The following is a 23,617-nucleotide window of genomic DNA, read 5'->3' as shown; positions in this document are numbered from 1 at the left end:
TTGCTTGAAGAAGAGTCAGAGTGCAGAAGGTAAGATACTTTTATAACTAGTGCTTTAGGACATTTCTGGTGACCCATTAATAATAATATTTGGGAAAAGATAACCTAACGCGTTACGTAATATAAATAACCACAAGCTTTGTAGCATTTAGTCAGGGTCAGACTAAGTTATATGGCTAAAGACAAGCTAACGTGACAGTGACGATGGTTTCACATTTAAAATTAGCAAAAAGGAACTCCTGTTTTTATCTAACATTTGATATATTTCAGATATTGTGATTCAATCAGTTAGATTCAGACATAAGTATTAGACATACATGAACAACAGTTTATTGGAAAATCATATGTCCATCAGTTCCAGGGGACAAATATCACTAAATAATAAACAATATTAATTTAACAGAAAGAAAAGTCACTCAAATATCTACATGACTCTGCCTGGAAACTTTTTTCCAAACGAAGAGTAATTGTCTTATCAACAGTTTTGGTGTCACCAGTCTTTATGTGTACATGTTTGAATTTAATTTTACTTTTTAAAAGTACAGTATTAAACTAAACGCCTCAAAACATTCACCTTTAACGTTGTTGCAAACCATCTTGTACGATGAATTGTAATAACCTGCATCTGACTGACCTCTAGTGGCGTGTTATGGTATTACAATGAAACAGTCATTCAGGCTTTGACAGGGTTTGACATTTATTGGAATTATAACTCAGCAATACTTCACATTCCTCCATGTCCCTTAGTAAATAAGAAATATATACAATTAAGATGTAAGCACAAGGCATGAATGACAGTTAATGTTAAGTAAAAAAAAGTTTGAATTAGCCAAATGGATCGTCAAAGAAACCACATTATGTAGAACTGAATATTTCATACATAGGATGAAAACAAAATCAGGTTACCCAAAATAAAAAAAGTCACAAGGTTTCTCCCTATAACTTGGCATTAATGTAGAACACTAAAACATGCTTTATTTTCAACCAACCTCGGCTGAAATGAAGCCACAATACTAAAACGGCAAAAGCAGAAAGTATGGATGGATTATTTTCAAATGTGCTCTCAAATCGATGCATCTACGCCTTAAGAAGATTGTGAATAATGCCCTTCTCATCGTCACCTGTGTTCAGAACGGATGTGAATGATCAAGTAAGATGTAAAATGCCTTATGTAAGGCGTATATTTAAAAATAAAAATATTACCTGATTGTAGAGTTAAACTGATTATAGTTCACCTGTTACCCTTACACGTTCCATATGGCTTTTGGCCCGTTGTAACGTACGTAGTAGAAAACATGTAAAGCACCAGGCGCTGTGGTATGAACCTCGTGGATATGTGAATACAGGAAGGGCAGTGAGATGAGCAAGGTCAAAGGTCATTAGATAAGCAAGAGAAGGATGGTTAGATGTTCAGGGTCCCTCGCTGATACTGGATAAGGGAGCTCATGCAGCTGGGCCGGAGAACTGAGAGAGGACAAACGGAGACATCCGACCTCTCCGCAGTCTCACCATCAGCACATCACGCTCAGGACTTTAGGTAGGACACAAAACTGCAGGATGGAGACGTGATAATAAGTTAATGGTTTTAACACTACTAAATGTCTGTATATGTACACTGCCATTTAAAGGTGGGATCTGTGTTGCTCATCAAAAATACAGACAAAAATGTAATATTGTGAAATATTATTATTATGACGAATTTATTCCTCTGATGCAAAGCTGAATTTTCAGCATCATTACTCTAGTCTTCAGTGTCACATGATCCTTCAGAAATCATTCTAATATGCTGATTTATTATCAATGTTGAACTGTTGTGGTACTTAATATTTTTTGGAACCTGTGATACTTTTTTTTTAGGATTCTTTGATGAATAAAGTTAAAAATAACACCATTTATTTAAAATAGACATATTTCTTAACAATATACACTACCGTTCAAAAGTTTGGGGTCAGTAATTTTTTTTTTTTTTAGAGAAATTAATAATTTTATTCAGCAAGGATGTGTTAAATTTATAAAAAGTTATAGCAAAGACTTATACTTTTTTTAGAAAAGATTACTATTTTGAATTAATGCCGTTTTTTTTAAACATTTATACAACAAAGAACGCTGAAAAAAGTATCACAGGTTTAAAAAAAACATATTTTGCTGTTTCCAACATAGATAATTCTAATAATCAGCATATTAGAATTATTTCTGAAGGATCATGTGACACTGAAGACTGGAGTAATAGCTGATGAAAACTCAACTTTGCATCACAGGAATAGATTATATTTTAAAGTATATTAAAATAGAAACTATTATGTTATATTGTAATAACATTTCACAATATTAAACAGTTGTTTTTTTTCAGTACTTTTGTCAAAAAAATGCAGCCTTGATGAGAAAAACAGACTTCTTTAAAAACATTACAAGTCTTCCATCCTGATCCTAAATTTTGAACGGCAATGTACTTCTTATACATTTACATACTGTACTATAGGGTTATTATAGTTAACTAAAACTAAAACCATAAAAAATGTTTTGTTACTTGAAAGAAATCTGCTAGTTGCCAAAGCAAAATTTCTCATCTCATTTGGTTGAACTCGATGCACTAAAATAACTAAAACTGAAATTAAAATTAATAAATACTATATAGATAAAAACAAAACCAAAAAAAATTACAAAAACACAACAAAATTACTAAAACTTTAACTAAAATAAAAATGACAACAGAAAAGAAATAAAAATTAAAACTAATTCAAAATATTAGAAAGAACTCGATACTGAATGATACTAAAATACCTCAAGTGCGTTATTTATGAGAATATTTAGAGCTGGAGGATAGTGATATTCTGTGAATCCAGACAATTCCTAGCTGGTAAAATGTCTTTAACTTGTAGCCTATTTAAAGGAGAAGTTCACTTCCAGACAAAAATGTACAGATAATTTACTCACTCCTTTTTCATCCAAGATGTTCATGTCTTTCTTTCTTTAGTCATAAAGAAATTATGTTTTTTGAGGAAAGAATTTTAGGATTTTTCTCTATATAGTGGACTTCTATCTAAGGGCTGTAACGTCCCAGTCGATTAGTCGATTAATTGGTCGATACGGTCTGGTTCGACCAAAATTCTGATTGGTCGATTTTTTGCCGCGCTCATTTCATCAGTTTGGCCGTGCTTATTTCATCAGGTGGAAAGCACTAATTGCTAATGGGGGTGTTTTCAGAGCACCCCTGTTTCACAGGGAACAGTCTGTTTTCAGAACACCCCCATTGTTTTCACTTTTTTGGATTAGCCCAACCCACTGGAGAAGAGAGACAGATAAGTAGGCTTTTGGGGCCGTTCACATGTAGCGTCTTTTGCGCGATCAAGTTAGTTATTTCAAATGTAGATGCGCGTCTTGCGCGCGCATAATGGAAGCGACGTGGTCGCGACGCGCACGCGGTGCGACGCGCTCGTTTTTTCCGCTTCATCAGCTTCCTCACGTTTTTCCGTTACATTGAAACCTCAGCAGAAACAGCTCATCATTGTGGTCCAAGGATTTTCTGAACTTTATGATTTGTCAAGCCTCCATTATTTTGACGCAAATAGAAGCAACAATGCATGAGACGCATATAGGCTTGGAGCTAGAGCGCAGCTGATGGTTGCTTAGAAACGGCAGACGCTTCCGGAGAGCAAGCGCCCGAGCGCTTTGTTGACATTAGGAAGAAAGCATCGACATGTGAACGGCCCCTCATCCAAACGGAAAAATAATATCACGGAAGGAATTGTTAAGTCTATTCGTGTCTCAGCCGCGTAGCTGAGCTCTAATGTTCAGCCTTGCTCTGTGCGAGCTGCGCAGAGCGTCTGAAATGATAGTGTCTGACAGTTATACTTATAACATATGACTAAAATAATTTTCTAAATTATGTTGCACATTCCTCAAAAGTTCTTGTGATATCACTAGTTGACAACATAGTACTGTTTTCAGAAATCACAGGCTATGATATTGCGCAGGTGCACGTGATGCACCGCTGTCAGAGACGACAGACTCGCGTGTCAGACTCATTTCAGTGCAAAATAATTAGGTAAAAAACGATTAAATATACTTCAAAAAGTTTTTTATGTTTATTTATAATAAATTTAGGCAGACAACAAGGCTACCAAGTACTGAGTACAGTAGGTATCTAATTAATGTAATGTACGTTTTTTTCCCTCCACAACGTCATTTTTAGTCGACTTTTAGTCGAAAGTTTCTGGACTTCAGTCGACCAAGATTTTCTTTGGTTGATTACAGCCCTACTTCTATGGTGCCCGCGAGTTTGAACAATGCAGTTTAAATGCAGCTTCAAAGGGCTCTAAATGATCCCAGCCAAGGAAGAAGGGTCCTCAAACACTCGTCTTGTCTAGCTCTACTCTGTGTATTCTGGTTCATGACAGTTAGGGTAGGTTGAAAAACTCCCATCTCATTTTCTCCTCCAGCTTCAAAATCCTACATCACTGTTTTACCCTTTTTTTGTAAAGGGCGTTTGACCCTCCTTGTACGTTCACTTTGCAAACACTGGGTCAGTACTTCTGCAGCGATGTAGGATGATTTTGAAGTTAGAGGAGAAAATGAGATGGGAGTTTTTTGACACACCCTAACTGTCTTGAACCGGAATGCACAGAGTTCACGCAGAGTTAGACAAGCATTTGAGGTTAAAAAACATATACATTTATTAGAAAATAACTTTAGAAAATAACTTTAACTTTCCTGGGATCGAAGAAAGAAAGATATGAACATCTTGGAGGACAAGGGGGTCAGTAAATGATCTGTAAATTTTGGTTCTGGAAGAGAACTTCTTCTTTAAGAGCCACAGTTTATCTAAAATTTCTTAAACAAAATAATAATACTAAATATAAATAATGACAACTAAAAGCACCATAACCTATCCAAGTATAATTTAAAACATCATTAAAAAAATAATAATACAAAATAATTTTTAAAAAGTTCTAATTATAGAGAAAAGGTTTAAAAGTCAGATTTACCTTTTAGTATATAGTCAGTCAGGAGGGTTGGGACCTTCTCACTGTCTTCTTTCATGGCATAAAGAACTGAAAAACAATTTCAGTTAAATTAATGGTCACTTTTCTTTCTTTGATGGCCTAAAATTGTTGTTATTTGATTTTAAGTATTAAAGGGTAACATTTTACAATAAGGTTCATTATTTGACATGAACTAAGAATGAACAATACTTCTACAGCATTTATTAATCTCAGTTAATGTTAATTTCAGTAATTTCATTTACTAATGCTTTATTAAAATCACAAGTTGTGTTTGTTAACATTAGTTAATGCACTGTGAACTAACATGAACAAACAATGAACAACTGTATTTTTTTGTTAACATTAACAAAGATTAATAAATAGTGTAATACATGTATTGTTTATTGTTTGTTAATGTAAAGTGTTACAAATCAATATTAGCAAATGTTAAATAAAATAAAATAAACATTAAATATTATGGTGATTTCTTCAGAAAAGTTGGTTTCACCTTGACTCAATTTTAATATGCCGTGAGCGCAATTCAATACACATACTTTTTGTGAGCATTTGCAAGTCATCCACAGATGGAGGAGTCCCTTTTTTCTCAAATGGGATGACTGTGTTTAGGTACTGTTGAACATAAATATGAAAAAACAATCAGATCATATTCTTATATATGCAAGTTTAGTTCAGAACATTAACTGAAATGCTCCTTCTTACCTGTCTTTCTGTCCCTGAGGTCCCAAAGGTCTGTCTGATGCCTGTCTGCAGGATGTTGGAAAGACCCTCCATGCTAAAACGCTGGAAAACATTAAAACATAAAATATTAAGTATCTTCTGCTCACATTCTGTACAGCCCTGCATCTCTCAAGTGCACACATCCTACGCTGAACTTGAGAAAATAGCTGATAGAATTTAACTGGGGATCTAGAAATGATGGAAAAAATTCTGGAATTACTTTGTATTTAAGTATCCACAGATAAATATTATAATATCCATCTTTACAATATATTTACTGTACATTATAATGTGATGCCATTTATTTGTGACCCTAGACCACAGGGTAGCATGGGTATATTTGTAGCAATAGCCAAAAATACATTGTATGGGTCAAAATAGAATAAAGATCATGTTTAATGAAGATATTTTGTAAATTTCCTACTGTAAATATATCAAACCTTAATTTTTAATTAGTAATTAATCAATGGAAAGCTTATTTATTCAGCTTTTAGATAATGTATAAATCTCAATTTCAAAAAATGTACCCTTATGATTGATTTTGTGGTAAGTATTAATTTAATTTCTATTATGATTAAAAAAAAATTATAATAAATAAAATTTAAATAATATAATAATATATAATATTTAAATATAATATAATAATATCTAAATATAATAAATATTAAACATATTTATATATTAATTAATATTAAGAAAATATTAATTTAAAAAATAATAATAGTAGCCATTTTCTGAATTATCAGCCATGACATGGCTATATAATAATTGCATGCTATTTTATATTTCTACAGCCCATTTTTACAAAACAACAACCTTTCAGTTTCATTGGCTAAAATCCTTAGCTTCTGAGTAAAAGGGTGCAGACAACATATTAAATTTGAGCTTCACAATTTGCCACATTTAGTAACTCTAGTCACTGTGTACAAAATGACTAAAATGATCAACTCCTCCCTATGAGAACATGGAGGATGTGGACGCAGAGAAGCAGTTCTTGCATGATGTAATCGAATCACAGTGGCATTACTGTAAGAGGAAGCTGGTATTGCCTTTGCAGCTCATACTGCAGGGGAATGCTTCCTCTGCTCTTCCAGTAAGTGCTAAGTGCAACTAAAGAGTAATGGGGCGAGATCCATTAACCGCAGAGAGAGATGTCTGTGCATGAAGGTAAACATCATGCAGTTAATTTCCACACACTTACTTTAGCAGGCATGGTCCCTGTCTTCTCAGTGCGGGTGGATCCTTGTAGACTCATGGCCTTGTCCTTACGCCTGCGCTTGCTCAGCTCCCTTTGCTCCTTCTGTCTGTTCTGGACCTCCATCAGAGCTGTGATGAAGGTGTTCTTCACCTCCTTCTCAAACTCCAGCTCGTCCCTCCGGGCCAGCTGGGCCACCAGTTCCTCCGAATACTCTCGTATCGCCGCCTCCATCCGACACAAGATGTCAAGCAGCGCCGAGCTTGGCATCAGCCTCAGACCTGCATGATAAACATTGAGACTTGATCAAAGCGAGCAACACTTGACTTCAACACTGTGACTAATGTTGTACTTTAACGTTAGTGTAGTTCTCAGTTGACGAGAGCTGTTTTTCATTCGTTTTTGGTCTGCATCTTTGGTTTCAAAAACATGATCTGTTTCATCAGTCTGTGGGATAAAGAAATGCTGAAACAACATAGTTTAAAATAGAAACCTCTGTGTACTCAATAGGCACCTGTTTCTTTTCCTGGGAAGATGTAGAGCATGTTTACATTGACCTTGATCTGGTAATATCAAGGTACTTCTTAAAATAATGACACTTTTTTCTGACAGACATCATGCTTGTATTTACTCATAAAGTTGTTCCAAACCCGTAAGACCTTTGTTTATCTTCGGAACACAAATTACTATATATGTGATAAAATCCGAGAGCTTTCTGAGCCTCCATAGATGTCACATGGACTATTTTAACGATATCCTTACTACCTTTATGGGCATTGAATGTGTCAGGTGCTTTTCTGTCTATGCAGGGTCAGAAAGCTCTCAGATTTCATCAAAAATATCTTAATTTGTGTTGAGCAAAGGTCTTACAGGTTTGAAACGACATGAGGGTGAGTAATTAATGACAGAATTTAAATTTTTGGGTGAGCTATCCCTTTTAAAGCAGTATTTGTTTTATTGTCCAAACTTTTTTCATCTAGTTTCATCTGAAGATTTATGAAAGGTTTTAAAGGTCACCCTGGGGTTCACATACATTTTTTAATTGCAGGTTTGAGCGAGTACCTTCATAGGAACAGTTGTTGTTGGAGGCCTGAGACAGCATGCGGATCTCCTCCAGTAGTGAAGGGCTGCTTTTAGAGGAAGACACGCCGATATCATCCTCCTCCTCTTCCTCTGTCTCTCCAGGATCTGGTGAGTTTTCCATCATTTCCACAATCTCCTCAATCACCTGGTGAGAGAATAAATGACAGACTTCAGTGGGCATTTAAACAATTTTGAGGACACAACAGAACTGTAGCTTTAAATGTTAGCTTTGTATATAATTAATAAATGTAGCACACTTAATTTTAAAGAGGACATCGGATGCAAAAGAGTAAGTGTGGAAACAACCACCCATTCAATCCTTTTTTAAATCCCTAAAAAAGGTAACCGTTCTCAATTATCAAGCCCTTTTGATTTTTTGAGCAGTATGATGTCATATTGCTCAGGCTCCGCCCACAACCACTGATGGACTGTCCCATTAGCATATTTCCACCCTCAGCCATTTGTACACTGTGCGCAATTTTTTTCATGCTCGAGTAGCTGTAGCGACAACAATAAGCAATGTCGATGTTTTGTATTTGGATGTAAAAGTGAACGTAAGAGTCTTCATTTTCTCCCGACATCAGAGCCACTGAGGACGTGGTGAATTAGTTTTGTTTTTAATGGTAATGTGCCACCAAATACACAAAAAACAGAAGAGGGGGTGGAGTCAGCAGTAGCTCATTATCATTTAAAGAGAAATGCACTGAAAAAGCTCGTTGTGAAAAGAGCAATTTTTTAACAGGCTAAAACAGTATTGTTTTACGCAACAATTGACAAATTTTAACCAAAGTATGTTGCATTTCATGAAGACCCTAAAGAATCACATCAACTTGTGTAAAATGGGCATCTGATGTCCTATAAAAGGCAGCTGGAAACATTTAGGCTCACCTGATCAGCTGTAATAAGAGGTTCGTCACTCAGACAATTGGCGTTTTCATTCTTCTCGTTCATCTCGTCCTCTTCCTTTTCATGTATCTTTAAAAACCAAGACATACATTCGTAAACATCCTTAGGAGCATGTTTAGAAGCATCAGCCATATCAATAAGGCAAGAAGGTAGAGAGTAATGGCTCCATATACAGTTCCATTACACACACTGGTAATGTGCTGAAGAGAGTGCTTTCGAAGGTTAGCTTGACAGCTCTTCTGCCCCGCAATGATGTACAACAGAGTCTGGACTAAACTAGTCAAAAGCTAACATTAGATTACCTCACATCCGACCATTAGCATTAGTTGTTATTATGTATAATATTATACAAAGACTGCAACTGTGTCATCTCACATGATGACAAAATATAAAGGAAATACAGAAATGTCTGCCAGTCAGTGGTATCTAAACTATTTATTCCAAAGCTTGTGACAGGCCGAATGCCAGAGAAAGTAGATCAGCTTGGGTTTTTGGCAGTGGGCGACTGTATTTGCCATCCGTTTGGCATTAATATACACGCCACACCCTGAATCAAGAGAGCAAAGCTGTACTCTCGTATAGTGCTGCAGTCATTTGCTCAGTGGAAATTAAAGCTTTTTTAATTGAAGAGAAAGATTTTTTTCGCTGACCAATGCGCTGTATATTGATATACAGTAATGAGTACCATTGACAAATTACCTTATATACAAAAATGTATATTTATTGATAAAAAGTAATATCATTGTATTATATAAATAAGTAGTACTATCATTGTATTAGATAAATAAGTATTAAAAGAATAGTCATGCAATTGTACTCTAACTTATAGTCATGTTCTATAGCACTAATCTATACAATAACCCTGCAGTAACGTCTAGTTTATTATCATGTCAACACAATGAATGTTATCAGAGCAGAGCAGATGTTTACCTCCTGATCTGAAAGGTTGCCGTTCAGTGTTTCTGAGGTGGGGTCGTCCCAGCTGGACACAGAGGAGGGCATGTAGTTGTCAGTCAGAGCATCCCACACACTACAAAAACACATGCATGGACATTTATATACACAACCGACACACAATGAAAATGAAACAAATGAGACATTCGTTCTCAGAATTCTGAACAATACATTGTTTAACAACAACTTTAATATGTGCATTTGTGCAGAACATTTTTTTTTTAAAGATGTTCTTTAAGTAGCTGCTTTGCATGTTTATATAACTGGGCTAGTGACAACGCTTTCTTTCTCTTTTCTTTATCTACATACTGAAATTACTCTCCACACTTTCTTTGTGCCTCTGTCTAGTCATCCAGGGAACAAGTGGCTATTCAAAGTGTGCTGATCCTCTGAGGACACACAGACACAAGCCTACCAGCCTCCATTCCAGCCCTGCAACAACACCAAACTGGTACAGACTCATCGTCTACTCATATGTCATTGTCGGAAGGAGTTTAATTTCTGTTTGCTGTCTGGAGATCTCCAAAAGCAACATCTCATCTAGAATATTTACCAACCACATGTAAAAAAACATAAATACTGAGAATTACAGCAGGCTGCTTTCTGTAATTCGTCAGATGCACAGCCACAGGCTGAATTCTAGCGCAGGGACAGATTTGTGTCTGAACACAAGCCAAGAACAAAAGCCACGGGCAATGAGAACACATCACAGCGGGGAAATGCAGAAAATAACATGCTAACAAATCATAAATCAACGACATATTTACAGCACAAACTATGAGAGTAATGAGCAAGATGCTCAAATACTGTAAAAACCCAGTGACATGTTCATTTTTTATCTTTTACAAGGCTACAAAAGCTAATTTTTGTAGACATTTTTATGCTCTTTTTGATTTACCTGCTAATATTAGTGTATATTTTTGCCATTACACTCTCAATCAGTGATGTTTTGACTGTCAACAAGAATGTATGCTATATTTAGACCAAGAGATTTTTTGTGTCCTATTTTGCGAGAGGCAGATTTGACGGATGGTGACAGGCTGCCAGCACAGACAAGTCAGGACAAACAAAAGCACTGAGGCGTATAAAAATTTGCTGAATAATTCACGGCCAAACCACGGACACACGCACACAGACAGGCGCTGGCGATGGACAAAGGGTGTTTTTATACAGTTTGATTGGCAGGTCAGTTGGCAAGGATGTCAGACATGTCCTCACTTTTGATTGGCAGAGAGACAGCCAACTCTGGGCATTTTCATCCATGCTAGATTTTTTGGATGGTGCAAAAACATAATGCTAATTGCATCAAACTTCATTCAAAATTCATTAATTCAACTTGACATGTACTAGAAGTGGAACAGAAAAGATCTTACTCTTCATCTTGAAGCCTCTCCTCGTCCTCCTCGGTGTGTGATTGGTTGCGAACAGGCGCCAGACCTTCTGTCTTGGTGTTGTAGTTGTGGAAGCACACGTTCAGCTTCTCGTCAAATTCATTGACGAGGTCCTCCATGGACTTGAAGCTCATCATCTCAGAGAAGTTCTCCAGCTCTGAGAAGTCTTCGCGGCACAGAGGTGCCAAAGGAATGGTTTTGTGAGGCCGGCAGGCAGGCTGCTCGGATTCAAGCTCCTCCATCTTGCAGGGCCGCAGGTCCTCGAATTCCTCATCCAGGCACACCAGAGGGGCCTCCATCCTGATGCCCTCTTGATCGCACAGTCACGTGGAGGTTGACGCTGCAACAGTCCCTAATTAAAAATATGATAATTGTCAATCTGTCACTCAACATCTCAAATCATCATCTAAACCATCTCCAAACTCAGTCTTGGAGGGGCTGCAGAGTTTAGCTCCAAATTGCCTCAACAAACCTGTCTGGAAGTACGCCTAATAAGACCTTGATTAGCTCATTCAAGTGTGTTTAGTTAGAATTGGAGCTATCCACCTTATTCTTTAACACGGGAGTAAGCCTATGGGTGAGATCCGGTTCATTATGGGGAAATAACAAAATGAATAACAACGTGCAGTAAATGGTAAAACTGCACTACAAACCAGTGTGTTTATAATACGATAATACATTAAAATAATATGGTAAGACACACCAATTTGCAATATCAAGCAGCAAAAGGGCTGTTTTGTACAGCTAAAAATAGCTGGACGTGGATGAAACTGGAAGCCAGACTCATAAAATTTACAAAAAGCTGTGCCCACTCATTCTGCAGAATACCGGCCCTCCAAGACCAATTTTGGATATCCCTGATCTAACACATAAAATGCGGATTTAAAATGTGAAGTAATTCAAATAGATTTTTTCACTTCTCAGCTAAAACTCTATTTGAATATGAAATAATATAAGAGTAATGGCTTCTTCAGGGTCAAGAACTTTTTGTAAAGCTCATTTAACTATGAACATTTAGAATATGAAATACAGTTTTTCTCCGATGACATCTCGTTAAATTAATTCCCTTCCTTTCCACTAAGCGAGCAGGGAACATGAGTGACTGCATTTCGCTCAAGCAGAGTGAAAGTAATTGTGTTTAATTTGCGTGGCGGTTGATTCAGCAGAACCTCTGGGGTTTTTCCCAATGAATTCTGAGACTGAGGCAACCAAAGTTAACCAGCAATTATAGCTACTGCTAATTCAAATTCACTTTCTCAAACATATGAAAAAATAATAAATGTAGAAATATTGCATTACCTTCTTTTCTGCAGTCATTACTGCCTTTTAATACACTCTATATCAATTTATTATACACTACCAGTCGAATGGTTTTTAATGTTATTTTAAAGAATTCTCTTCTGCTCACCAAGTCTACATTTATTTGATCCAAAATACAGCAAAAATAACTACTTTTTAATTAAATATATATTTTAAAATGTAATTTATTCCTTTGATCAAAGCTAAGTTTTAAGCGTCATTGCTCCAGTCTTTAGTGTCACATTCTAATATGCTGATTTGCTGTTCAAGAAACATTTTTTTATGAATAAAAAGATCCAAAGATCAGCATTTATCTGAAATAAAAAGCTTTTGTAGAAATTATAGAAATTAATCATCATGTAAATTGTTTAAAAGTGATAATAAGGACATTTATATGTTACAAAGGATTTCTATTTCAGATAAATGCTGTTCTTCTGAACTTTCTATTTATCAAAGAAACCTGAAAAAAATCTACTATATAATAATAAATGGTTTTTTTGAGCAGCAAATCAGAATATTAGAATGATTTCTAAAGGATCATGTGACTGGAGTAATGATGCTAAAAATTCTTCTTTGAAATCACAGGAATAAAATACATTTTAAAATATATTCAAATAGAAAACAGTTATTTTAAATAGTAAAAACATTTAAAAATTGTACTGTTTTTGCTGTACGTTGAATCAAATAAATACAGACTTGGTGATCAAAAGAGACTTCTTTAAAAAAACACTAAAAATCTTACTGTTTAAAAACTTTTGACTGGTAGTGTATTAACATTTATTTTTAGCAAATTAAATAGAACATTTAATATGAGCATTTGTAGGTAAAAATACATCTTGTTATATTCTAATTCACCCAAAACAAATGCTCTTTACATACTATTCCACTCAACTCTCAGTTTGAGAGTTAAAATATCCACCCTTTAGTACCTACGTCCTTTTTTGGCCTGTGATCTGACAGTTCCCATGAATGAGCTTGAACAGCTTTATCAGGCTTAACGTCAAGCTAAAAGACTGCAGGATAAAAATCCATTTAAAACAGGCTTGCATAAGCTTTTACCCTAACATTACATTAGTCAGCAAAGTTCCATTCCACTAATTCACTCTATTACTTTACCCTAGTGTGTATGTGTCTGTCTGTGCTTGTAGCTCCCTGGTTCAATAAAAAAAAATCGACTCTCCAACTGATGATCCTCATAGTTTATTCACATCCGTCACATAAGACGTCACTTCATGCCGTACACCATCAAGTAACCAGATTGAGGATCAACGTAAGAGCTTGTACAAAGAAAAACCAAACAAACAACAAAATTAGTAAACCTTAAGACAAACATTTCAAAACCAAACACAAATAAATAAACAAACACATCATTTAAACATAACTAGATAATCACACAAACAGCAAACAAATAATTTTGCTACAATAAAACAAAATAGAAATAAAGATAACAAGAAGTCAAAATACCTTGTTCTCCATTTAAACCAGGAGCTAAACTCCTTATGAACCGTAAACCTTTGAGGCCATGACCATGTGCGTCTGGGTCTCGTTCCGTACTCAAATGTTTAGCGCGTACTCGCACTATATCCGTTCACGCCAATATATTTCACAATAAAAGACTTCTCATTACCATAACATAAATGCAATTAAATGCTATACGAAATAACACCAAATTCAAATATTATGAAAACAAAGAAAATAAATAATGAATCACAAAAACATACAACAAAGTCATTAACACTCCCACCAAATCAAGAGTGCAAATCTCACTCTAAAAGCACAAGCACGAATGATTTCCTCCTATAAAACATTTTTATATTTATAAACCCCTTTTTTCAACCCCTTTTTCTCTTTTTTTTCTTTTTAAAAATTGTTTTTTGTTTTTTTTTTAAGTTATTTACAATTTTTTAATATATATACACACACCTTTTTCCCTCTTAAACATGACCTCAAATTTACAAAAGATATACGAATATACATCTCATAGAAATTTCAAAATGTTTTCCCATAATGACTTTCATCTTGAGGAGAAATACTTCAATGAAAACATCAATGTCCCTCCATTAATAAAACAAGTTTCTGCACTGGTCTTTCGATTATGGACTGCTTATTTACACGCTTGCCCTTTGCATTAAGCTTTGAATCGCCTAGGAGTATCTTAGCCCTTCTTACAAGTCCATCACCACTAAAAATGACTTCCTGTATCCTTCCAAGCTTCCATTCGCTTCTTGGTAAATTTTCCTCTTTGACCATTACAACATCATTGACTTGAAGATTTCTTTTAGACACATTCCATTTTTGTCGAGCAGCTATGTTCACAAGATATTCCTTACGCCAACGACTCCAAAATTGCTCTGCTAAAAATTGTACACGTCTCCACCTTTTCCGTGCATACACATCTTCCTTAACAAATTTACCTGGTGGAGGCAAAGTGATAGCTGATTTTAATGTGAGTAAATGATTCGGAGTGATTGGTCTTAGACTTTTGGGATCATTCAAACAATCGACAGTTAGCGGTCTACTATTTACAACAGCCATTGCTTCGTATAGGAAGGCCCTTAAAGATGAATCATCCAAAGTTCCGGGATGAGATACAAGAATTGCATTTAGCACGGATCTTACTGTTCTAATTTGGCGTTCCCATACGCCACCAACATGGCTTGCATGAGGTGCATTCATGATAAACTCGCATTGTTTTTCTGACAAGAAGGTTGTTACTCTTTCGATGTCCATTTCCTTAAGTGCAACCTTTAGTTCATTTTTTGCTCCTATGAAATTACTCCCCTGATCAGATCTTAGTTGTCGAACAGTGCCTCTTATGGCGACGAAACAGCGCAGAGCATTTATCAAGGTGTCCGTTGTCATATCGTTAAGCATTTCGATGTGCACAGCACGAGAGCAAAGGCAAGTCAGAAGAAGGCCATACCTTTTATGCATACTTCGTCCTTGCTTGATGAAAAATGGGCCGAAACAATCCATGCCGGTATACATAAATGGAGGTGATGGATCCACTCTTTCTATAGGAAGATCAGCCATTTTCTGTTCCTCAACAGGCCTTCTGTGCTTCCTACAAATAACACAATTTCTAATATAGGATGTCACAACTTTACTGATTCCTAGGATCCAAAAACCATTAGATCTTATCTCATTTAGGGTGAATCCTTTTCCTTGGTGCATAACTTTTTCGTGAAAGTGAGCAACGATCATTCGTGCGACCTGATGATTCTTTGGAATGATTACAGGATGCATTACGGAATCTAAGCAACTTGAACGTCCAAGCCTTCCTCCCACCCTAAGTACACAATCTTCATCCAGAAAAGGGTCAAGAGGATACAATGCGCTGTGTGACGAAACGTTTCTTCCCGCTTTTATTTCTCTCAACTCATCCTTGTAGAAACTCTCCTGCAAACATTTAATTATGCGAAGTTCCGCCTTCTGTCTCTCTGATACAGTGCTGAGATGACCAGATTTATCTTTGTTGGCTCTCCTTAACAGACGTGCTACTGCTCTGATTGCCTTTGACCAAGAAGAAAATTTTGAAAGACGATCAACTAAGTTAAAGCTTTCTATGCACTTTGTGTTCAAAGTACAAAAGGTTTTCACTTCTGGATCCCCAAATAAAATCTCAATATTGGGTTTTGTCGGTACAGGCATCTCTTTCTCCCACAGAAATTTCGGACCAGCAAACCAGTTTGAGGCAAGAAGCTCCTTCACAGTTAGGCCCCTAGATGCATGGTCAGCAGGATTTTCCTCCGTTGGAACATACCTCCACTGCTCAGTAGTTGTACCATTGCGTATTCTTTGAACTCTGTTTGCAACAAAAGTGTGAAATCTACGCGCTTCATTGCTTATATATCCAAGCACTACTTTAGAATCCGTCCAGAACGTCTCTTCAATAACTGTATAATCCAATTCTTTCTTGAGAACACTGCTCATTTCAACAGAAATGACTGCAGCAGCTAGTTCCAATCTAGGGACCGTTGTAAGTTTGAGAGGTGCAACTCTTGATTTTGCCATCACTATAGCACAATGGATATCTCCTTTGTCGTTCTTAAGCCTAATATAGGAGCATTGACCGTATCCATGAGTACTAGCATCGGAAAAGTGATGCAATTCAACTTTAACAGGTTTCCCGAAGTTCGAAGGTACATATGTGCGCGGTATGTCTATTTTCACCAGATCATTTAAGTCTTGTTTCCATCGCTCCCACCTTAGACGTAGTCCATCTGATAAAGGATCGTCCCATCCACTGCCACGCTTACACACTTCCTGCAATATTCTCTTTCCACTTAAGAGCACAGGTGCTATAAGTCCCAAGGGATCATAAACAGAAGCAACAGTAGACAATATGCCACGCCGAGAGGCAGGTTGATCTTTCAGGTGAACATTGAACTTAAAGCGGTCTGATTCTCTTTCCCATTGCATGCCAAGTGTTCGTTCTAGAGGCAATTCATCAAATGCAAGATCAAGATTTTTCAAGTCAGGGCTTCTTTCTGATGCAGGAATACTTTCCAACACAGTTTCGCTGTTCGACACAAATTTATGTAGCCGTAAGCCACCTATAGCACAGAGTTTTCGGGCCTCATCAGCAACCTTGATAGCTTGGTCCGCATCTTCAACACTAATTACTCCATCATCTACATAGAAATTTTTAAGCACAAACTGTGAACCTAATGGGTAGAACTCACGGTTTTCAGTTGCAAGATGCTTCAAGCCGTAGTTTGCACACCCTGAGGATGAAGCAGCACCAAATAGATGAACTTTCATGCGAAACTCGCAAACTGGTTGGTGGATGTTTCCATCCTTCCACCAAAGGAAGCGCAAGAAATCTCTGTCAGACTTGTCTACGTGAAACTGATGATACATTTTCTCTATGTCACACATAAGTGCAATAGGATGTTGACGGAATCGAATCAAGATGCCATGTAAGCTATTTATCAGATCAGGACCTTGAAGTAGATGATCATTTAAGGAACAACCTTGATACCTTGCAGAGCAATCGAAGACTACACGTAGTTTGTCTGCCTTCTTCGAATGAAAAACACCATGATGTGGCAAGTACCATGTTTCTCCTTTCTTGCCATCATCGTGCACTTCCTCAGCATCTTCTCTCTGAAAGATTTCACTCATAAACTCACTGTAACGTTTCTTATATGATTCATCCTTTGCCATTTTTCTTTTAAGATGATCAAGTCTAATCGCAGCATGGCGTCTGTTGTTTGGCAAAGTGGGCCTTACTTTGAAGGGAAGCGGCATTTGGTAATGACCAAGAACATTTCTCTGTATACCTTGCTTCAACTTTTCAAGAAAATTAATGTCATCCTGAGATACTTTTGTGGTCTCTTCTTCCATATCTTTAAAATCACTTTCTAGGACTCGTAGCACATTGGCTGGTGTGATCAGAGGAAGCTCCTTAACTGCAGTGCGGTGACACAGTCTGCTGACTTCAGATAAATCAGAATTTGGCGAAGAACAACCGACTATACTCCATCCTAGATCTGTCCGAATAGCATACGGTTCATCATCTCCTCCTAATATCACTTCTCTGGGGGCCATTGATCTTGAACAATTGTAGCCTATTAATAGACTGACATCGCAGTCCTGTAATGGAGGTATTTCGTTAGCAATAACCGCGAGATGATTCCAATTCTGAGCAACTTTAGAAGTAGGAATGTGGCTACGATTAGCTGGTATGCAATCTTTGGTATAAGTAGGAGGCAAATCAATATAAATGCTGGACTTATATGCTCTCACCTGAAGTCCTGATACCCTCTCACTTTGAAGGATTGTATCTTTCCCAAGCATGGTTGTAAGTTTCAATCTTACTGGGAACGTTGTTGCCTGTAAAGCATCACTCACACCTTTTTCAACAAATGTAGTATCACTCTGAGAATCCAGTAGTGCATATACTAACCTTTCACGGCTTGGATTTTGCTTTACAGACACCCAGACTGGAACAATCATGGAGGTATGCACATTGTGATCTTCTCCAGCCACATTCAAGGCCATTGCATTCATCGTATCATCAAGATCGCTTTGGGTTTGAACTGCAGAAGATGAAGTCTTCACCATTTTCACAAAGTTACTATCATGCAAACTGGTTGGATGCTTTCTCTTACAGGTATTACAAATGAGACGACAACGACACTCCTTCGCACCGTGACCAGACTTCAGACATCCATAACAAAGCCTCTTCTCCTGAACATATCTTCGTCGCTCTTCCAGCGGTTTGCTGAGAAAATTGGAACAGTTATTGAGTTGATGATTACTCTTCTGACAGAACATACATGGAGCTCTGTTCACAGATTTGACCACATTTTGACTCTCTATGTTTGAATGAGTAATAAGAACCCGAGCTCTGCTTCGCTTGGTCTCTGTCAGATTTACCTTTTCACTAGCGTGTTCTAAGTTATGAAGAGCGTGAAAGGACGTAACTGGATTACAGGCAATCTCCGCTTCAGTATATACAAACATAGCAAATTCTTTGAAAGTAGGATACTCATGATCGTCGATAAGAGACTGTGTGACTTGACGATTCCACCTGCTAATTGCCCAGTCCGGTAATTTTTGCACAAGCTTCTGGTTCTCTTGATAATCGTTTAAAATTTGAAGACCCTTAACGTGAGGCATGGCACCCTGACAAGCATTGAGAAAGTCAGAAAAGGTTTGGAGTCCTATGGCATCTTTTGGATGGATTTTAGGCCAATTTGTTAACTTCTCTCTGAAGGCCTTTTGGATGACAAAAGGCTGGCCATAACGACCATTCAACTTACTCCACGCATCCTGATAGGCTTCATCATCCGTTCTGAAGAAAGTGCCTTCCAAGACTTTTCTGGCAGGACCACTCACATACTTCTTAAGGTAGAACATCTTGTCAGCAGAAGAAAGACTTTTCTGATCAATGAGCACCATAAAAGATTGTTTAAACTCAATAAAATGAATGGGGTCACCTGTAAAGATAGGAGGCTCTGGAACCGGTAGTTTGCTCATAGTCATTCCATCTTGAAACGCTTGAACAAGATGATGTACGTCGTTCGCTGGTGCCTTGACTGACAGCTTTGCTGGCTCTTGATGCACATTTTGATGAATTTCTTGTTTCTTTCGCACACTCACTTGAGAAAACTCTGATTCTTCTGCGCTACTACAATCTTTGGATGAATTAGTCCTTTCTTTCTCAATTTCTTGATTATATACTTCAAGTTTAGCTTGAGCTGCTTTCAGATCCTTTTGTGCTTGAATTCGCTCCAGTTCTTTTAACTCAACTTCGAGAGCCTTTTTATGCTGTTCCTCTAACTGCTTTATTCTTTCTTTTTGCTTTGTCTCTTCTAATAGAACATTATATGCAGCTTGTTTAGCTGCTACTTCTGCTGCAGCATCTACACGCTTGGCTTCTAAGTTTGATACAACAGAGCGATGACTAGATTTACTAGCTTCCTGACTAACTTGTGAAACAGTCGAACCAAAGATTGAGCGGGCATACTGATGAGTTAATAAAGTGCGAAGACGACCTTTCTCTCTCACTGCATCAAAATCTCCATCTATACCCGTTATTCTTTCATTAACAATTTTAGTAATATCAGCTGTGACTGCTTCACATGCATCCATTTTTCTCCTCATCTCAACAGTTGGGGATACACGCTGCCTAAATTCATCATAAGCACCAAGGACCTTATTTTTAGCTGTCTCCAGGGAATCAATTAAAATAGCCAGCTGAGTTTCTGACGCATCTAACTTAAGATGCTCACGTGCATTACGGGCATCTTCTTTCCACTGATCATATAAAAATACTATCTTTTTCTCTCTCTTTTGCCGTTCTTCTTGCTGATAGGCTAACATTTTTTCAGTAGGAACATGCATACGTTTTGAACGACGTGCACTTTCACTTTGAGTTTCTGTGTGTTGGCTACCAACTTGCCTATTTGCCCCTTTTGAACCAGCATCTGACTTTGACATTTTCCTACATTTACAATCCACTAAAATTACGTAACACTACTCACAAGTCCACTTTAGCCACATATGCTGAGGCATTACACTTGAAGCAAAACGAATATATTTGATACACTTTAACGTTAGTCCATTAACAGGTGAACTGTACGCGCACCAAATGTCCATTTATCTTTAAATCGCGTTCAACAAACAAGAGAAGATTTGTCCCTTAAAAATTAACTTTGTTTCATTGTCTTTGGTACTCACTGCGATCCACCAAACAATGATTGGAACAGTTATCTTCCCTCGAATAGTCCACTAACTCAGTCCATCTGCTGCCCGTAGACGTGTACAATCATCCGCTGAAAGTTCGCTTTAATCTTGATCCGTCAAGTGAGCACTCGCAGCTGTTTCCACCGAGCGCGCCGCCGAGTTCGCCGACATTAAAGCTCCGTCACTAACCATGGCGTCCCTTGAAGCGGCACCGCGGGTCAACGATGGCAAGCTCTTACTGTAGCTCCCTGGTTCAATAAAAAAAAATCGACTCTCCAACTGATGATCCTCATAGTTTATTCACATCCGTCACATAAGACGTCACTTCATGCCGTACACCATCAAGTAACCAGATTGAGGATCAACGTAAGAGCTTGTACAAAGAAAAACCAAACAAACAACAAAATTAGTAAACCTTAAGACAAACATTTCAAAACCAAACACAAATAAATAAACAAACACATCATTTAAACATAACTAGATAATCACACAAACAGCAAACAAATAATTTTGCTACAATAAAACAAAATAGAAATAAAGATAACAAGAAGTCAAAATACCTTGTTCTCCATTTAAACCAGGAGCTAAACTCCTTATGAACCGTAAACCTTTGAGGCCATGACCATGTGCGTCTGGGTCTCGTTCCGTACTCAAATGTTTAGCGCGTACTCGCACTATATCCGTTCACGCCAATATATTTCACAATAAAAGACTTCTCATTACCATAACATAAATGCAATTAAATGCTATACGAAATAACACCAAATTCAAATATTATGAAAACAAAGAAAATAAATAATGAATCACAAAAACATACAACAAAGTCATTAACAGTGCTATGTCAGAATTAGGTGATGACCTTTTTCCACTTCCTGGTTTTTGGCTACTGATTGATTTGTTTGTCCACTACCCATAATTCGGTGCCTATGGCCAAAACCCATTCAGAAAAAAATGGCATCCAACATCCAAATCAAATGGCAAAAGCACAGAGGTAATTCAATGTTACAGTGATAAACTGCTGCCTCTTATTCACACTTCCTGAGGAAGGGGGTGGAATGGAGCAGGAGTGTAAATAGCATATTGACCTTAAATCAATCGATGGAACAAACTGTGGCAATGGAATAAAACACTTTTGCTGTGGGACCTCCGCTGAGAGTGACGTCATCTAAATGTGCATTACATTCATATTTATCACTGTGGTTAAAAATGCAAGACGTTTTCCGCTAAATCTGGATCACAGCGTGAATTTGTGTTGTGTTGAGTGCTAGCTAACGGTGCTTGCGGCAGGTGTGACCTATGTTGTGAAATATGAATATGAACACAATCGTGTCACAAGATAAGATGAATTGATGAGCCGTGATGGGAAGAAACATGGCGGATCACATCATAAAGCATGGCTGAGATAAAATACAACATCATGCTGTATTAGTTTCCAATGGAGAATTTTGTACCATTTCTTTACAGGTAGGTCGCACCACATGAATTTGAAAATCGTATTTTTAATTATCCAAACAGAAGAATATTCAAATAGTGCAATGCAAAAATAACAATTATATTTTTTTTCCAAAAATATGTGCAGGATGAAAATGAAAAAGGATGCAGAATGAATGGAGATCAAGGTTACCCCATTTCCCAGTGGGAATAATGGGAAAACAATGGCGGGATGTAGACGGAGTGATGGAGGAGACAGAGGGAGGAACGAATTACCTGCAGAAGAATCTCTCCGTGTGTATCTGGGTAGAAACAGCCCCTCCTATTCCAATATAGTCAGAGAGAAACCACCATCAGCAAATCTTGGTAAGGATGAAACGACACAAGCATTCTCATCACATGCACACACAAGCACTGTGTCGTGATGGCCGCTGTTCTAGTCCACAGCGTCTTGTGTAAGCCAGTCAAGGCTCAGAGTGTTGTTTTCTGAGCATTAAGCAGCAGCCGTCCTCTCCTGTTCTACGGAGCCTGCGCATTGCTACGGCAACTGACGGAATCATCCTCGTCGCCGCCCCTCCCCCTTCTGCTCCTCTCCTCATGCACCTCACTCTCTCCGCCCCCTACCCCTCCTGCTCCCTTTCTCTCAATCTGCCATAAGCCAAATCCTTCCATATTCATGAGAAAGAAAAAAACAGTCAGAGGTAATGGAGAGAAGCTCTATTGGGGCTTTATTCACACCTTGAACTCGCTTGTCATCGGCCACATCAGGGGTCTCTTGGCAGGAATCCCCTTCTCATTACTCCTCAAAGCATGCTCAAGGGATTTTCAGTGAGGAAGCTGTGCTAACAACATGTACGCTGGCTGCTTATTGTCAGTCATTATTGAAATGAAAGCTATAAATGTGGCAAGATTACAAGGGATATTTCATCCAAAAATGAACATTATGTCTATTATTATTCACCCACATGTCATTCCAAACCCGTAAGTCCTCCGTTCATCTTCAGAACAGATATTTTTGATGAAATCTGCTTTCTGACCCTGCATAAACAGAAATGCAGCAGGAATTCAAGGCCCAGAAAGGTAGTAAGTACATTGATAAAATAGTCCATGTGACCGCTGATAAGCCATGAATTTTGGATTTCATCAAAAATATTATAATTTGAGTTCTGAAGATGAACAAAGGTCTTGCAGATTTGGAATAACATGAGAGTGAGTAATTAATGACAGGATTTCCATTTTTGAGTGAAATATCCCTTTAGTAATGTTGCAGGGTCATATAGAGTACTGTAAAAAACAAAACAAAAAAAAACACAATTTGTTGAGTCAACTTAAAATAATTTGTTTCCCTGCTGGATTAAAATTTTAAGTTCAGTTAACTCAAATAAGTTTAGTGCACTTGAAATGTTAAGTTGTACTAAGTGACAACTTAGATATTTGAGTTGA

At 37.4% G+C, this 23,617-nt stretch overlaps 1 protein-coding gene across 2 annotated transcripts; it reads right to left on the bottom strand.

Moving 5' to 3' along the window:
• Positions 1–671: 671 nt before the first annotated feature.
• fez1 (fasciculation and elongation protein zeta 1 (zygin I)) lies at positions 672–22,711 on the bottom strand. 2 transcript variants are annotated; one of them, XM_073830063.1, is made up of 10 exons: positions 22,451–22,711; positions 11,231–11,600; positions 9,834–9,885; positions 8,886–8,972; positions 7,977–8,142; positions 6,921–7,195; positions 5,702–5,782; positions 5,536–5,611; positions 4,985–5,050; positions 672–1,549 (listed from the first exon to the last, which is right to left on the bottom strand). In XM_073830063.1, exons 2-10 carry the CDS (start codon positions 11,545–11,547, stop codon positions 1,533–1,535), a joined length of 1,137 nt encoding a protein of 378 aa, XP_073686164.1. In that variant the 5' UTR covers positions 11,548–11,600; positions 22,451–22,711; the 3' UTR covers positions 672–1,532. The 2 variants fall into 2 exon arrangements, with proteins under 2 accessions (XP_073686164.1, XP_073686163.1); XM_073830062.1 differs by having other exon boundaries at positions 9,834–9,933; positions 22,451–22,710.
• Positions 22,712–23,617: the final 906 nt, after the last annotated feature.

This window comes from Garra rufa, chromosome 23 (assembly GCF_049309525.1).
Source record: "Garra rufa chromosome 23, GarRuf1.0, whole genome shotgun sequence".
In the NCBI taxonomy this organism is placed as follows: Eukaryota; Metazoa; Chordata; class Actinopteri; order Cypriniformes; family Cyprinidae; genus Garra; species Garra rufa.
The sequence above is the reverse complement of the archived record's forward strand: the minus strand, read 5'-3'. Positions and strand labels throughout refer to the sequence as shown.

Bases quoted from the DNA above. Each gene is read 5' to 3' on its own strand.
- fez1 (XM_073830062.1), bottom strand. From the start codon at position 11,547: ATGGAGGCCCCTCTGGTGTGCCTGGATGAGGAATTCGAGGACCTGCGG. The intron at 5,783-6,920 runs GTAAGTGTGTGG...AATGTTTTCCAG, and splicing joins CAGGGACCATGCCTGCTAAA to CGTTTTAGCATGGAGGGTCT. The intron at 5,051-5,535 runs GTATGTGTATTG...ATTGTTTTTCAG, and splicing joins CTTGCAAATGCTCACAAAAA to TTCTTTATGCCATGAAAGAA.